A 14,800-nucleotide genomic window follows, 5' to 3' on the forward strand; every position below is an offset into this window, starting at 1 on the left:
GCAAGGGCGAAAAGAACGACCATAGAATAACGGTTTTGAAGGCTTAAAAAGTTAGCAAGGGATTTAGGCAAGAATAGCTTTCTGGAAATTCCTGCCTATAATTTTAAAAATGAAGGATATTCTGGTAATCTGCGGTCCAAGTGGAGTGGGGAAAGGAACTTTGATTTCCTACCTTATGAAGGAGTTTCCTGAGAAGTTTGGGTTTTCAATTTCTCATACCAGCAGATGCCCCAGAGGGGGAGAGTCTAATGGGAAGGAATACCATTTTTGCTCAAGTGAGGAGTTTAAGAGTATGATATCTATTGACGGTTTTGTTGAGTATGCGGAAGTACATGAGCACTTTTATGGCACTTCCAAACAAGCAATAGAAAACATTATTGATCAGGGAAAGATCTGTTTAATTGATATTGACGTCCAAGGAGTCGAGCAAATCCAAAAATCCTCTTTCGGAGATAGGGCATATTATATTGGTATTCTTCCAAAGTCTCAGGAAGACTTGGAGAAAAGACTTAGAAAGAGAAAAACAGATTCGGACCAGGCAATTCAAGTCAGGCTAAAAAATTCTACTCAGGAAATTGAAAGGATTAAATGCAATCCAAATATTTACAAATTAGTGAATGACGATTTGGAAACTGCGTGTAATGAAATTGGTGCACTAGTTAAATCATTTTGGGAAGATATTTCTCAATAATTTTTTACTGATTTATTTTCTTGGCAGTAATGTTTTTTAAAATTATGTCCCCGCTGCATCAAGCAAAACCAAATTATAATTCGAGTTAATTAACAAAACAAAATCTTAAATTTAATTAGTTATGCCTTCACTCTTTTTCTATTTTACTTTATTATTATTCTCAATTTCAAATTCCTTGGGTGAACAAAATGACTCATTTTGGAAGATGAAAACTAGTTTAGTTCTTACTTCTGACAATAGATTGGAAGGAGTTCAGTTATGTACATCAATAGAAGATGAACTTATGGAAAATGCAGAAGGCAGTAACATAACAAGTAGTTTGGATGATAGTTTGAGTCATTCAAATAGTTTGATAGAACTTATTATTACTAACCAAGAACAAGAGGAAGTTACCCTTTTTGTTACCGAAACAGTTTATAATTTAATTTACAGAAAGCCAGATCTGAGAAAGAACCCGAACACATTTCATAGAGCTCAAATAGCAGAAAATACAGATTTAGATTCTGTAAAAAATGTATCTTCAGGCGGAGTGGAATCGTCGGAGAGAGTAATTTACATTAAAAAACATCATCATTCACATGAAGGAGCGGGCCAAGCCGTACCAATTATTCAAAGTTTGAACTATTCGCATGTTGAGTTTTCTATTAGTTCAGGTTCTGGGTTATTCTCTAACTCAAATTCTAAGAATTTTACAAATAATTCGGAAAATGAATAAATTTGAAAAAAACTAAAATAACTTAGATAAAACTTTTCTAATTGATTTCACAAATTGATTAGTAAAATTAACACATTTTGAGCAAAATTTGAATTCATCTCAAAAAAAACGGGTACTGCTTTTATTTGTACTATTCTTTGAATCCAGAATTTTAAGTTTCTTATATTGATCAATAACTTATTGGAGAGTAATTTTAATCAAATTTCTATATTAAATTGTTATGCAAATTACTTTTAAAATAACTTATTGATGATAAAAAAAATACCTATTCTTAACTATTAATAATAACATTTAGAGACAGCTTTTGCGTAATTCTATACCTAACTTATCTAATTTAGTTATTAAAAGTTTTCTGTCACTTTGCTTCATTTTTTTTTAATATAGTCTTCCGCTTCTATGTAATCATTCAAATTGTCTCCAAATTCTGAACTTGATCCATAATTAAATTTGGAGCTATCAAATATAGTTTTCTTGAAATTTTTGTCTAAATGGGTCATAGCTGTTGTGTGTGGCCTTTCCAGTTGCTTATTTCCGTCACTAATTTTGGAATTCATCCCTTCATTTTCATAAATGAAGTTATATGGATCAACTTGGTTTTTTCTTTTAAAGGCAGCTGGGGTTCTCTTTAAATCAGCTTCAACTTGGTCTCTTTTATCAATAACATGAGCGATTCTTCTTTTTTCAGCCTAAAATACAGATTATAATGTAATAATTAACGCAAAATAACAAACCAACCTCTCTAGACAATTTATCTGTCTTTTTAATGTACTCAGGATATATATTCTTTTCATAATTTCTCAGTTTTTCAACTTCTTCATCCGAAACTACAACCTTACCGACCTTCATTTCATTTTGTTTTAATTTCAAATTTGGAACACCTGGTATTCTGTCTAATGGTAATTGCTGAAGCTTAAATTTACGGTGGCCATGCTCATCATATTCTTCTTGAATCATCTTTTCTCTTTGTTCCATTTCCCATTGTGCCAATTCATCTTCACTTGCTGAAATGGGCGGAAGCTCTTTAATTAACACATGCCTACTTACTCTCCTAGGATCAAGAGGGTCTTCAAAGCTACCTTTTATTCTTTCAGCTTCTATTAATTCGTTTCTAAGTGAATTAAGAGTATGTTCAAAGTCACCCATGTTGGGTAATATTCCTGAGGACGATAAAATAATTAATTCTTCTATTGGAATTCCTCGAATATCAGGAATATCTTCAAACTTTAACTCAGGGAACAATTGCCTAGAAAGATGAATATTAAACAGTTTGGAATCTTTTGGAGTTGGAGTTTCTTCTTTTTTGAGCATTTCCTCTACAAATTCTAACCTTTGCTTTAGATCTAAATTCATATCTTTATTTTCGTTGCTATTTAAAGCTTCTTTGATTATTTTGGGTGAAATGTATTTGTTTGGAGACAAAGTAATCATAGGAAATTCTTTATCATATTCATTAGACCATTCAATTATTGCATCCCTAAGATCCGCCAAAAACTTTTGTTTTGCCTTTTTGGATTTTCTTCTCATAAAAATATTTTTAAAACCTTTGGAGATTGATCTGGTAAGGGAAAAAGGTCGGTCTTTAACCGTAAGTAGATCTCTTCTTTCTGCAATGAGTATTTTAACATCTTTTTTTGTTCTTGGATGAATCGAAATAAGATCTTTCAACTAAAGAGAATTATCTTTGAAAAAGAATTAACTAATTGATACTCACCCCTGGTTCTAATATATTTGAACTGTGCGGAGATAAGGTTAAAACATTCTTGATATTTGAATCCAAATCAAAAAAGTGAGCCAAGTTATCAGGAGGATTAACTCTATCGTGCTCATAATTAAAGTTTGGAAAATCTCCCCAAAAATATTCCTCGACAATATCTCTAATTCCGTCTGGAGTATGCCCTAGTGGCATATCTAATACAGCCATATCTTCATCATTTAATGGGTCTTTAATTCCCCTTTTAACATTTCTGAATGGGGAACCTGCAGTTTCAAACATATGCTGTGCTTCTTGAGAAGTCTCAATAACTAAATAAGAAGATAAAAATAAAAAGAGGAATATGTAGTCAAACTTACATTCCAATTCCTGGTCATGCTTCAACTGTCTGGATTTCATTTCTGACAAATTTATATCATTTTGTTTATATCCTTTAAGTTCAGGATGATTACGAATCGCAATTTTTTTCGGATCACCAATTTCATAAGGATATTTTAACATTTTTTCTTCTCCAGGCTCAACCTATTTTAAATGTGTTAAGACTCTAAAGTTTTAATACAACAAACTTACCTTTTTATATATTTGAGTGTCATCCCATGTTTCAATTTGATCTTCTTCTGGGTCCACTAGTGAAAATTCACGCTCCTCCTCAATCTTTTCTTTAATCTTTTCTTTTTTGAACGCAACTTCATCCATAATTTGCTTCATTTCTCTTTCTCTAAGTTCCTCATTTTTTAGGATTTCCTAGATTGATAGGAATAATAACAAATATATTACAAATTTTTATTTACTTACAAATCTTACATCACTAGAATATGAATCACCATTGGTTTGTGTTCCTCTTTCTTCAACAAAATTTAATGCCGAAGATGTATTTTCCAAAGATCCTTTGGACAAATTTGAATTCGAAATTTGAGATATAATCTTGCCATTATTACTAACAGTATCTGGTGATTTTTTATTCTTTAAAGGGAAGATTTTATATTTCCTTTGCTGTAGATTTAAACTTGGGCTGATTATTTTGAAAGTTGTGTGAGGATTATTTAATGACCAAGTATTTTTCTTATTCAGTCGTTTTGGATTATTTTTTTTAAATAATGAGAAAAATGAGGATTTTTCTGTTGTAGGTTGACTATTCTTTGAAATGAAATCTGATATTTCTTCGTAATTATTTACTTTTTCATCTTCACGTTGGAATTCGAGATCAAAGTCCTCCAATAAAGGATATTCACTAAGAAAAGTCTTAGAAACATTGTTTATTTTTTTTTTTTCGTTTACAGAGTATTTACTTGTTTCGTCACAGCATATTAATCCTATTTTTTGAAAAATAATTCATAATATCGAGTTCAGTTACTCAAACCTACCAATAATGTAGAGTAAGACCAAAAGGAAAACCCTAAAATTCATGTTTTTAATATGCCAGATTATATGCACATTATTTTCAGGTTATCTTCTGCTTTGCAGATTTTTCTCCACTAACCTGTTACATGCATAAATCTAACAATCACGACCCGCCGTGGCGCCAATATATTATAGTGGCATGCTTTTGGGGATTTTATAACCAAACAAAAGAATTAAAAATAGCTTGCATATAAAACAAAAAGATCTAGATATATTGGAGGTATCATATAAGCGAGAAGTAACAGCAGAAGATTACATTTTAGTAGAAGGAGACGAGTAAATAATACTATGGATATTTTATGAAATGGATGAAAAGATAGACTTAAAGTCCAAGTATGAAAGGTTAAGGAAAAAATTTGCCCAGCTAAAACAGCAAACGGTGGTTCTGAAAGAGTCACTGGAAACTAAAGAAAATGAATTTAAGCATTTAAAAAGCGGTTTTGAAGAATTGGAAATTAAACACAAAGAATGTGTTTCAAGCCTTGATGCCTCACAATATAGAGAAACACAATTAAAAAGAGAGATAGAGGAAATATTGTGCCAATTAGAACAGTCTAAATCTCATGGAAACATAAAAAATGACCAAACAGCCAACCAAAATGGTAAAATGGTACAAGGGATTTTAACAGGACTACTTCCAATGAATGGGGTAATAATGAACTTCCAAAAGAATGAAAAGTTGGAGGAAAAAGTTGCAGTTCTTCAAGAAGAACTAGACCTAAAAATTTTAGAAAATGAAAAACTACACATTAAAGAATTTGATTTGAAAAGACAACACGAAAAAGCAATCGAAGAACATCTTGTTAATAATGCAAAATTGAATAATGAAATAGAGAATTTGCATTCAGAAATTAATGAATTAAAACTAAAGAGGAAAAACGAAGATGATATTTTAGATGAATTAAATCGACTTAAAGAAAAAGATAGGATTAATAATAAAAAGATTGCAGAATTATTGGAAAATATTAATCTTAATGGTAATAATTTAAGTAACAAGCTAAATAAAATAAGAAAGTTGGTTCCTCCGGTTAATCTTTTGCAACTAGAAGAGGATTATTTATCTTGGGTGAATACTTGCAGGCAGAAAGGTTGTTTTGTTTTTTTAAAATTAGAATCTCTAATTTATGAATTCCTCAAAAGGGTAGTATTATTTGTTGAAAACTGGAGTGAATGCGTTGGTTATTACATAAATAAGTTTTCTTTTCAAGATAATATTATTGAAGGTGTTTATAAAAAAATACTGATTCTTCTTAAAGAAGTTGATAGAAGTCTGATCGATTCTTCTGGCGTAGTTTTTCAAAACGAATTCATTTTAGAACAGAATTTTACTCAATCAACATTGAATTACAGCATGAATGACCAAAATAAATTAAATAACGCGGAAATTAAGAATGTATTGGTTGAAAAGTCAAAAAATGCAATGGATTCAATTCAAAACGCACTTAATTTACAAATTGTTGCATTTAAAATGGAATTTAATAAATTATCAGCTGAATTTCAAAGTGAAAATAAAAAAGCTTTATCGGGATTGTTCACTGTTATAAAAAATATTAAAAAGTATTTATCAGAAGTAAATTGCCTTTTTAACTTTTCTTTAAACCTTGGAAAAGAACCCGATTTATTGTATACCCACACTTTATGGACAAATTCATTTCATGTCGCATTTTTGGAATTAAGAAGGGATATGAAGGATCACTTAACTAAATTTTGTGCTGAAATTGAAGAAAAGAAACAATTTTTTGATTTTGTGAAAAGAATATTGGTCGAAGACATTAATTTTCAAGATGAAAATATCTCTTTGAGTAAATCGTTTATTAGTTCTCACAAAAAATTAATTGAACTAGAAGCAATGAGAAAAAGTTTATACATCAAGATGAATTTGAAGATTAAAAGTAATATTGAATTAATTTCAGCTGAATTGAAAGATGCCAACAAGATTTTTGAATCGTTTTTTTTCTCAAAAAATTCCACTCTTCCATTTTTCAATGAAGCATCGAGTGATATTAAGAATGATTTCTGTAGCTCTGTATTGGAACTATCTAGGTTTCTTGATGAAAAAAAAGATTACTTTGAAAAATTGGTTTCTTCATTATACCAGCATCCTTCAATAATTTGTCAGAGCGTCAATAATTTCAATGAACTCCAAATTACTATGAGGGAAACAAAAAGCAAGCTAGAAACTGCTCCTCCAAAGATTACTCTTCCAGAATTGCATATTCTAAATAAAAGAATAGAGCAGCTTGAAGAAACTAAAAACGAACAACTTAAAACTATAAATAGTTTGATGAGTCAACTTAATTCTGTAAATCAGTCTTCAAATTTGGATAATCATAAATCAGATTTGAATGATGATTTGCCATCTATGGAAGCAATTCCTGATTGTTCAAGTTCAGAACCTTGTAAGTTATTAGAATTGAGGAAAACAAAAAGCGGAAATCAAACCCAGAAATATATTCACGAAGTTTTTGAATCTCAGCTAAGAGAGGCGAATGAAACACTCGAAAATACTGTAACTAGGTTACAACTTAGAATCAATGATCTAAACGATGATATTGAAGTAACTAGGCAGTCTTACGACGAACAAATATCCTTATTAAGCCAACATATCTGTTCGTTATCCGAGAAGCTTGCATTCACAGATGCATCCACGTTATCATCTTTTAATCAAGAAATACTTTGTTATTCCTGCGAGAGCTGGTCTACTCTTGATTCAATCTTGAATAAAACTAAAGGGGCTTGCCAAAAATGTAAAACAAAGTTATTAAGGCCAAAATAAGTTAACTATAAGTTCGATTCTCAACGATAATTAACGCTTTATAAGGTAAGGATTGTAATTTAGAGATTAGTCAAATAAATGATGCTAAGATAAATCAAAACATTAAAACCTAAAAAGATCGAATTCCTAAAATTTAATTAATTTGAAATCTGTATCATTTGATTAGTATATAATATATTTTGTTTTAGTCGATTTTCAAAAAAAAGCCTTTTCAACCGTCTTGAACAGCTTTGTTTAGAAACTCAAAATTATAATTAGTATAAGCGGAGTGGCATGAATTTTATATATAAATTAATCTTCAAAAAATGAAGCGGTGGAAACTCGTGAATAAAAACTTTCTTTATTACTGTTTCTGGAATGACACTTGTGAAATATAATTGTTGCTCTATTTTGGTTGGAGAGAACTTTTATATCACTCCAACTACCATCCTTTTGACATATCCTAAGTGAAAGTAAAGATTTATATAAGAATAATACCATTGTACCTTCTGGGTGCAATCCAAAACAGGACACTGTGGTAACAAAGCCATTATTATAAGAATTGGGGTTCCTTGGATTTTTTCCGTGGGGAGATATCATGCAATGCTGCTTGTATTCAGTATTAATAAAAATTTCACGTTCATTGCAAACATGGTCTTTTCTTTTATAGCCATTTAAAAACTTTTCAGCTTCAATTGACCAGTAAAATAAAGCTTGTTGGGTTAATAAATCGTCTTCATTATCTGCTCTATTCATCAAAACGGGAGAACCTATAAAAGATAATGAACGAAATTCACTCATTTTTAAAGGAATAAATGTGGATTTAAACGATATAAATGGCCTCAATCTAGCATATAATATTCTGCTTATTCTAGAAACAAGCGCCTTATTATCACTGTCACCATTCTTAATATGGTTAATATTGTACCTGGTCACCTCTGAAAGATAGCAAACCGCATCATCCTTGAATTCGATTGCAAAGTAAATTCCATAATTATTCAAAGATTCTAACAGTGACCTACTTTCCAAATCTTTTTTTGATTTATCCATTAAAAAGTCATGTGTTTGTTTATACTTTAAAATGACCCATTCCCTAAGCCTCTGGCCGGCAATTTTTGGAATATCTGGAGGCACAAAATTTGGAAATGTTTTAAATGAAAATCGGTCACTTTCCTTGATATAAATGACATGCAATGGCATAACTTCATTTTCTATTCCAATAAAAGATATAGATGGAAGTCCATCTGGGCGAATTTTTGGTATTGATACCTTTCCCATTTTAGTTTCAACTAAAAGTTCATTCATTAAAATCCCTCTTGTTGCACCATCTAATTCACTATTATTTACACCTGCAATCATGCTCGGTACAACTATTTCTTTAAAGTTTGATTTATAAGATTTTTTCTTGGAAATATCATTGCCTCCTTTTTTAATAACATTAAAAAACTCGAGAAATGATTGTGTTATTTGGTTTTGGGAGTTTTTTGGGATTAAACTATCATGTACCGAATGACGGAAAACTTTTGTTTGTGTACCCCAGTCAAATAATTGGTTGCAGTTCCGTCCAAATTTAACAAATTTATCCAAATTACTTGTAGAATGATCGGGAATAACTTCTTTTTTAATATTCGGATTTTGTTTATTAATTACACGTAACTTAGGGCCATTTTCGAAAATTGACTTTTCTGAATCTAAATCTCTAAGGTCATCAATATTCAGTAACATTCCAAAAAATGTGTCAAATGGATTTTTTCCATGGTTTTCCGGCTTTTTCCCTTTATTTAAAATTTCAAAGAGTTTTTGTTTGAAATTTTCGTTATGATTATAACTGGTATTTTCTCCATTGTTAAATATAGTGCTGGAAGAAATCCGTTGAATTTTTTGAAAAAAGCTTATTAATAGAACAAACCCAATAAATGACCTGAATAATCTTAATTTAGAGTTGTATCTCATACTCGCATTTTAACCTGTTTCTAGAATACTCAAAATTCAAGATTAGTCACAGTAATACAACAAGAAGGGTACAACTTGAGCAACTTTACTTAAAACAAGCTTATTTAAGAGATTAGCCTTTTTTCTTTAATTTATTTACTGTTTATTTTAAAGTATCCTAATAGTCAATCCAATACCAGTATTTTTTGGCTTTTGGCGGGAACAGCCTTGGGCATGCTCCGCAGAATCTGAGTGTTAAAACCTGAGATAAAATTTTAAAGTAGTAAAATAAACCTATATATTGCAAAGTAAAGGTATTAAATGATGGAATGTAGTATTATAATATCATAAGCAACGCGAAAAGGGTTTAAAGCATTTAAATTCAGTTTGCGTCATTATAAATTGTGACGAAAAAGTGGAGGTTTAACTTATAAAGTTTGGGAAATTAATAGTGTGGTTCTATTACAGATCAATGTAAATTAAGAACTTCTTAACATTTACAAAATTTATCCAAAGTCATTTCAAGAAAAAAATGAGGTAAGCGCCCCTTGATATAAAGACTAATGTGTTTGAGACGCCGTCTTGTGTCTCGGTATGTAAATTATTTAATAAGACAATGATGACTGGAGACTATATGATCATTTGAAAAAAAGAGGTTAGAATTAATTTTTATAGGAGTAAAGTAATTAAATAACATTTTATTTAAATTATTTAAAGGCGCTAAGCCAATACCATTAATTCAAAAATATTGTAATTTTTCAGTTGAAAATAATAGTAAAGGAGAAAGACGCAAAGCAAGACCTTTTTTTTTAAGTAGGAATTAAGATAGTTTTATTTAAAAATTGGAAGATTTCGAATTTAGGCTAAAATGGCACCTCAGTTAATTTCCAAGAAACGTAAATTTATTAATGATGGAGTGTTTGAAGCAGAATTGAATGAATTCCTCTCTTGTACTCTTGCGGAGGATGGTTATGCAGGTGTCGAAGTCCGAGTAACTCCAATCAAAACTGAGATCATCATCAGAGCAACTCGCACACGAGAAGTCCTTGGTGTCAAGGGCCGTAGAATTCGTGAGCTTACTTCTCTTATTCAAAAAAGATTTAACTTTCCGGAAGGTAGTGTGGAGCTTTTCGCTGAGCGCATTGAGAACAGAGGACTTTGCGCAATGGCCCAAGCTGAATCCTTACGCTATAAGCTACTCAAGGGTGTTGCTGTCAGAAGAGCATGTTACGGTGTATTGCGTCATGTTATGGAATCAGGTGCTAAGGGATGTGAGGTCATAGTTTCTGGTAAGCTAAGAGCCCAAAGAGCAAAGAGTATGAAATTCAGAGATGGTTATATGATTGCTACTGGCCAGCCTTTCAGAGATTTTGTTGACAAGGCTGTTCGTAATGTTATGATGAAACAAGGTGTATTGGGAGTACAGGTTAAGATTATGCTTCCATATGATCCCGAAGGTAAAACTGGGCCATCTAAACCACTACCTGACGCTGTCGTGGTTAGAGAACCCAAAGAATATCCTATTAACCAATAGAACAGAATACTGTTTATCATAACTAGAATTATTATTTACAATTAGGCTAAGGTTTTTTCCGTGGAAAAATCTAGTCATTATCCCAATTTTAATTCTTATTTCAGTTATTAGTTATTCTTGTCTATTTTCATCTTTGTTTGAAACTTTATTTTCTTAATTGATATTTCAAATTTAATTTTCATTGGTCCGCGTTAAGGCGCACTAGACGATATTTCAAAAATAAACCTTTAGTTTACAAAATGATCTGGTTACAAGAACTCTGCGAAGCCTATTGGATAGAGATAATAGCATTATGGATTCTACTGGTTATGTTTATTGTATTATTGAGAGGGATTAGGAAAAACTATGAGGTTTCAATTGATTGGTTTAAATCTTCTCAAGAATTTTTAGAATCAAATTTTAGCAGATACGCATTAATACAAAAATCATTTTGGTTGGATTCTTGGAGTCAATTTGATATTTTTGCAACGGGAAGAAAGAATTGTCCATATATGTATATGAACGTTATTTGCAGGCCAAGACAGGATGTTCTTACTGGAATTTTATTCCAACCTTTGCTAAGAAATTACGATAAGGTATATATTGAAATTCCAATAGAGAAAATGGGGCCAATTATGCTATTAGTATGCAATAAAAGTGAACTTAAAAATACTTTAATTGAATATCCAGAGATTGAAATCCATTGTTTACAGAAAAAGGTAAAAAATTTACCTAAAAATAGTCTTGTTTATGCTAACAGTAACGCTTGTGTTGAGTTTCTAATGTCATCCAATACATTTTCAAAGTTTATATGCTCGCAACTATCAGAAAGGCTTGTGAATTATATTTATATCTCTGATCAAACCACATGCCCAAGGCTAACCAATAGTTATTCGAAAAATACAAGCGTACTAAAAGCATGCGTAAAAATCCCTTCTAAAAATGATATTGATATTTTGAGAAATCTTAATTTGGACTTGAATTATCTATTCAAGAATCTTCTATCTCTTTGTGAAACTCTGTTAACTCTTGAACTTCCAGAAAAGACAATTCAACATATAAACAGCAATAGATTGCTAGTTGAAAAAACATTTCTTAAAATGAACAATTGTGTAAATGAGAAAGTTGAGGCAAAAAGAAGGGAAAAAATTCGATCAGAAGCTATTAAAATTAGTAGAATGAGTCCAAAAGAACAAAAAAAATATCAAGAGAAAAAGGAGAAACAACAAGCTAGATCTAGAATTAAATTGAAAAAGGTCCGAGCTTAACATTGCGTAAACTAACATTTAGAATATTTTTCTATTTTATATTATAACAATTTTAAATCAATGATTAGTTGTAAGAGCTAAGTTTTTTTTCTAAAACCCTAAAATAAGCAAAATCTCTTAATTTTTTTCAACCTTTATAGCTGAATGTTAGATTATTGAGATTAGAGTTTGCCGTGGATGTACTATTATTTGATTTACTTTGTGATACATTTTTTCTGTAATTTGGGGAAGCTAGAGGTGAGAACCCAACTGGTGATGCAAGCCCTTCTGCAGATTTTTGCTCAATATACCTTACTACGGATGGATTTGGCGTAACTGTGTACTTAACATTGGAATTGATTTGGTTGTAACTTGTTGGGGAGAACATTTGCTGTGGACTTGCAGGACTAAATTTATTCATTGATTTGGCTGACACAGGAGATGCCAACGCGTCCCCCATTCCTCCATTTGACATAAGATTTGAGTTTGGCCATACGGTTCTCCAGGATGTTCCATGGATATTTGTGTTATTATAGACTCTTGATATTGGTGAAACTGCAGGAAAAGCTCCACCTTTAGCAATATTTTGCATTCTATGTGTATTAAAAGAATTGTCCACAAGATTACTATTAACTCTCACAAATCTTGGGGAAGATGCTTGGATATTCCTATCTTTTGACTCTATTTGTCTTTCTTGAGCATTCAATTTGTGTTTAGACTGAGAATGGTTATTGAGGGATGAAGTTGCAGCAACATTATTTTGCTTTCTTACTTGAATGTTTGATGAATCTGGAGAAACGATTTTTGAAAGTTCCAAGTTGGGGATACTTTGGGCCTGCCCTTTTTCTAGAATGTTTACTGCTTCAGATTCTAACTTTTGAACATTAGCTTGAAACTTTGAAGACGATTTTACAAGATCTTTGCTTTCACTACTTTTTCGCTTATATTGCTTATAATTTGAAGCTTCAGATTTACCTTCGTATTTTCCTGGCTCTTCTATATTTTGCGGAATATTTTTGCTACTTGAAAAGGACTCTTGCCTTAATTCGCTTAAAAGAGAAGAATTAAGAACAAGCTGGTTCGGGATAAAACCTGTATTAAAAGACAGCGAATTTCTTTTTGTAGAACTATCTAAGGCGGAATTAAAACTTGAAGCCGAGCTTTCGAGACCTATTTTTGGAATTCTAGATTCATTTAGGCTGATTTTAGCCTCCATTTCATATATTAATGTAAATATATTTAAAGCTCTTTCAATAATAAACATTTTTTAGACTTATTCCTGAATACAATATAAATTCTTTATATCTATCTATATAGGGAAGTTTCGCAAATTTTCCTAATTTTTACAAAACAGTATTTAGTCTTTCTATTTTGTTTCATATCATATTCTTACAATGATCAGTCACAGATAGACATCACACAACATATTAAAGTCACAGTTTGGCGCCTGTGCATTTTCAGATCAAAAAGTAAAATTCTGATTAATTCGAAAAAAAAATTTATTTGAGCATAGGGAACCAATACTTCTTGTTCTTAGCAATGAACAAATTATAAATTTCATCACTGTTAGCACAGAATCCCTGCAGATGTGCCCAATAACGCATAGTGGATCTCATCGTAACCCAACAAGAGAAAATAAGCCACTATTCTACAGAAAATTCTACAGAAAATCGGCAATACAGACATAGACACTCTTAAGCAGAGTTTCTAAATAGCAAAGATGAAATTAATTAATAAAGGCAATCCCATTCAAATAAGAGTTAGTAGTTTCTAGATATAAATTCTATCATAAGACGAATATTCCCTGATATTTGAATCAAGAATTAAGTACAATTTTCAAAAATGAAAACTGACGTAAGGCTTTTTGTTTAGTGACAACCTTAATCCAAACACTGGATAATAGTAGGCATGAAAACTTTGCTCCGAGTATCAATAATATCAAAGGAAAACAGCTTACTTGAGCTTTTTCTTCGGACGGATTTGACTTGTTCTGCCACACTTACGCTTACGGCAGTTTGTTGCTCTTAGTGGCAATCTTGCATAGCACTTTCTGCAAATCATCTTTTCACAGTTGTATTGACGGGCCAAGTTGGCTAAGGAAGGTTCAATAACACCACCTCTTAGTCTCAATACCAAGTGCAAAGTAGACTCCTTTTGAATATTGTAATCAGATAGAGTCCTACCGTCTTCCAATTGTTTTCCAGCAAAGATCAGACGCTGTTGATCAGGTGGGATACCTTCTTTGTCTTGAATCTTTGCTTTTACATTCTCAATAGTGTCTGAAGGTTCAACTTCCAATGTGATGGTCTTCCCAGTTAAAGTTTTTACAAAAATCTGCATCTTCTCTACGTCCTGGTTTAAAAACAAACTTCTTACTATCAAAAACTTTATTGATGGTTCGTCTTGCTTTAAAGCAATTTACTGGCTCGGCCCGCATCTTTTAAAGCTGTAAATTAGACTATGGCGTCTCGGCGTCTCAGTCTTTTGGCGGTATTTTTGGTTGCCTTCTGAAGTTTGTTTTTTATAGGAACTGTGAGTAACTCTTTTTTTTTTGAATTTTGATCAATTTGATTGTGTTTATTTTAGAACGTGCATCGATAGCAATAGCCATTAAACATTCAAATATGGCATTAGTTAAAGTTTCATTGAAATCTTACGATGAAAACTAAAATTTGATGCTTGCATCTCTCTTGCAACTTGTATTTAGTGATGCTTATGCCGATATTGAACATAATTGGTAACTTTGTTTTAAATTGTTGCCCTGAGGGAGTAATCAGGGCCCAATCATTAACAATTCAAAATGATTGTGGTAGTTATTACTCCCAAATTATCTAT

At 31.4% G+C, this 14,800-nt stretch overlaps 9 protein-coding genes across 9 annotated transcripts; 5 read left to right on the forward strand and 4 right to left on the reverse strand.

The window, feature by feature from the left end:
- Positions 1–109: 109 nt before the first annotated feature.
- Positions 110–691, forward strand: cubi_02895 (guanylate kinase; the record flags this gene model as incomplete). Its single annotated transcript, XM_029019906.1, has 1 exon — positions 110–691. One exon carries the CDS (start codon positions 110–112, stop codon positions 689–691), a length of 582 nt encoding a protein of 193 aa, XP_028875313.1.
- A 121-nt stretch (positions 692–812) lies between these two features.
- cubi_02896 (uncharacterized protein) lies at positions 813–1,406 on the forward strand (the record flags this gene model as incomplete). The annotated part of the gene is made up of 1 exon (XM_029019907.1): positions 813–1,406. One exon carries the CDS (start codon positions 813–815, stop codon positions 1,404–1,406), a length of 594 nt encoding a protein of 197 aa, XP_028875314.1.
- A 365-nt stretch (positions 1,407–1,771) lies between these two features.
- Positions 1,772–4,524, reverse strand: cubi_02897 (kinesin-like protein; the record flags this gene model as incomplete). Its single annotated transcript, XM_029019908.1, has 7 exons — positions 1,772–2,092; positions 2,142–3,071; positions 3,118–3,428; positions 3,477–3,639; positions 3,688–3,861; positions 3,913–4,430; positions 4,482–4,524. The coding sequence occupies 7 exons, from the start codon at positions 4,522–4,524 to the stop codon at positions 1,772–1,774; spliced, it is 2,460 nt and encodes an 819-aa protein (XP_028875315.1).
- A 298-nt stretch (positions 4,525–4,822) lies between these two features.
- On the forward strand, positions 4,823–7,294 carry cubi_02898 (uncharacterized protein; the record flags this gene model as incomplete). The annotated part of the gene is made up of 1 exon (XM_029019909.1): positions 4,823–7,294. The coding sequence occupies one exon, from the start codon at positions 4,823–4,825 to the stop codon at positions 7,292–7,294; it is 2,472 nt and encodes an 823-aa protein (XP_028875316.1).
- A 291-nt stretch (positions 7,295–7,585) lies between these two features.
- cubi_02899 (uncharacterized protein) lies at positions 7,586–9,226 on the reverse strand (the record flags this gene model as incomplete). The annotated part of the gene is made up of 1 exon (XM_029019910.1): positions 7,586–9,226. One exon carries the CDS (start codon positions 9,224–9,226, stop codon positions 7,586–7,588), a length of 1,641 nt encoding a protein of 546 aa, XP_028875317.1.
- An 847-nt stretch (positions 9,227–10,073) lies between these two features.
- cubi_02900 (40s ribosomal protein KH domain) lies at positions 10,074–10,739 on the forward strand (the record flags this gene model as incomplete). Its single annotated transcript, XM_029019911.1, has 1 exon — positions 10,074–10,739. One exon carries the CDS (start codon positions 10,074–10,076, stop codon positions 10,737–10,739), a length of 666 nt encoding a protein of 221 aa, XP_028875318.1.
- A 239-nt stretch (positions 10,740–10,978) lies between these two features.
- Positions 10,979–11,986, forward strand: cubi_02901 (uncharacterized protein; the record flags this gene model as incomplete). Its single annotated transcript, XM_029019912.1, has 1 exon — positions 10,979–11,986. The coding sequence occupies one exon, from the start codon at positions 10,979–10,981 to the stop codon at positions 11,984–11,986; it is 1,008 nt and encodes a 335-aa protein (XP_028875319.1).
- A 127-nt stretch (positions 11,987–12,113) lies between these two features.
- cubi_02902 (uncharacterized protein) lies at positions 12,114–13,229 on the reverse strand (the record flags this gene model as incomplete). The annotated part of the gene is made up of 1 exon (XM_029019913.1): positions 12,114–13,229. One exon carries the CDS (start codon positions 13,227–13,229, stop codon positions 12,114–12,116), a length of 1,116 nt encoding a protein of 371 aa, XP_028875320.1.
- A 552-nt stretch (positions 13,230–13,781) lies between these two features.
- cubi_02903 (60s ribosomal protein L40) lies at positions 13,782–14,305 on the reverse strand (the record flags this gene model as incomplete). The annotated part of the gene is made up of 2 exons (XM_029019914.1): positions 13,782–13,885; positions 13,969–14,305. 2 exons carry the CDS (start codon positions 14,303–14,305, stop codon positions 13,782–13,784), a joined length of 441 nt encoding a protein of 146 aa, XP_028875321.1.
- Between the last annotated feature and the right edge of the window lie 495 nt (positions 14,306–14,800).

The sequence above is a fragment of the Cryptosporidium ubiquitum genome (assembly GCF_001865345.1).
Source record: "Cryptosporidium ubiquitum isolate 39726 chromosome Unknown contig_1, whole genome shotgun sequence".
In the NCBI taxonomy this organism is placed as follows: Eukaryota; Apicomplexa; class Conoidasida; order Eucoccidiorida; family Cryptosporidiidae; genus Cryptosporidium; species Cryptosporidium ubiquitum.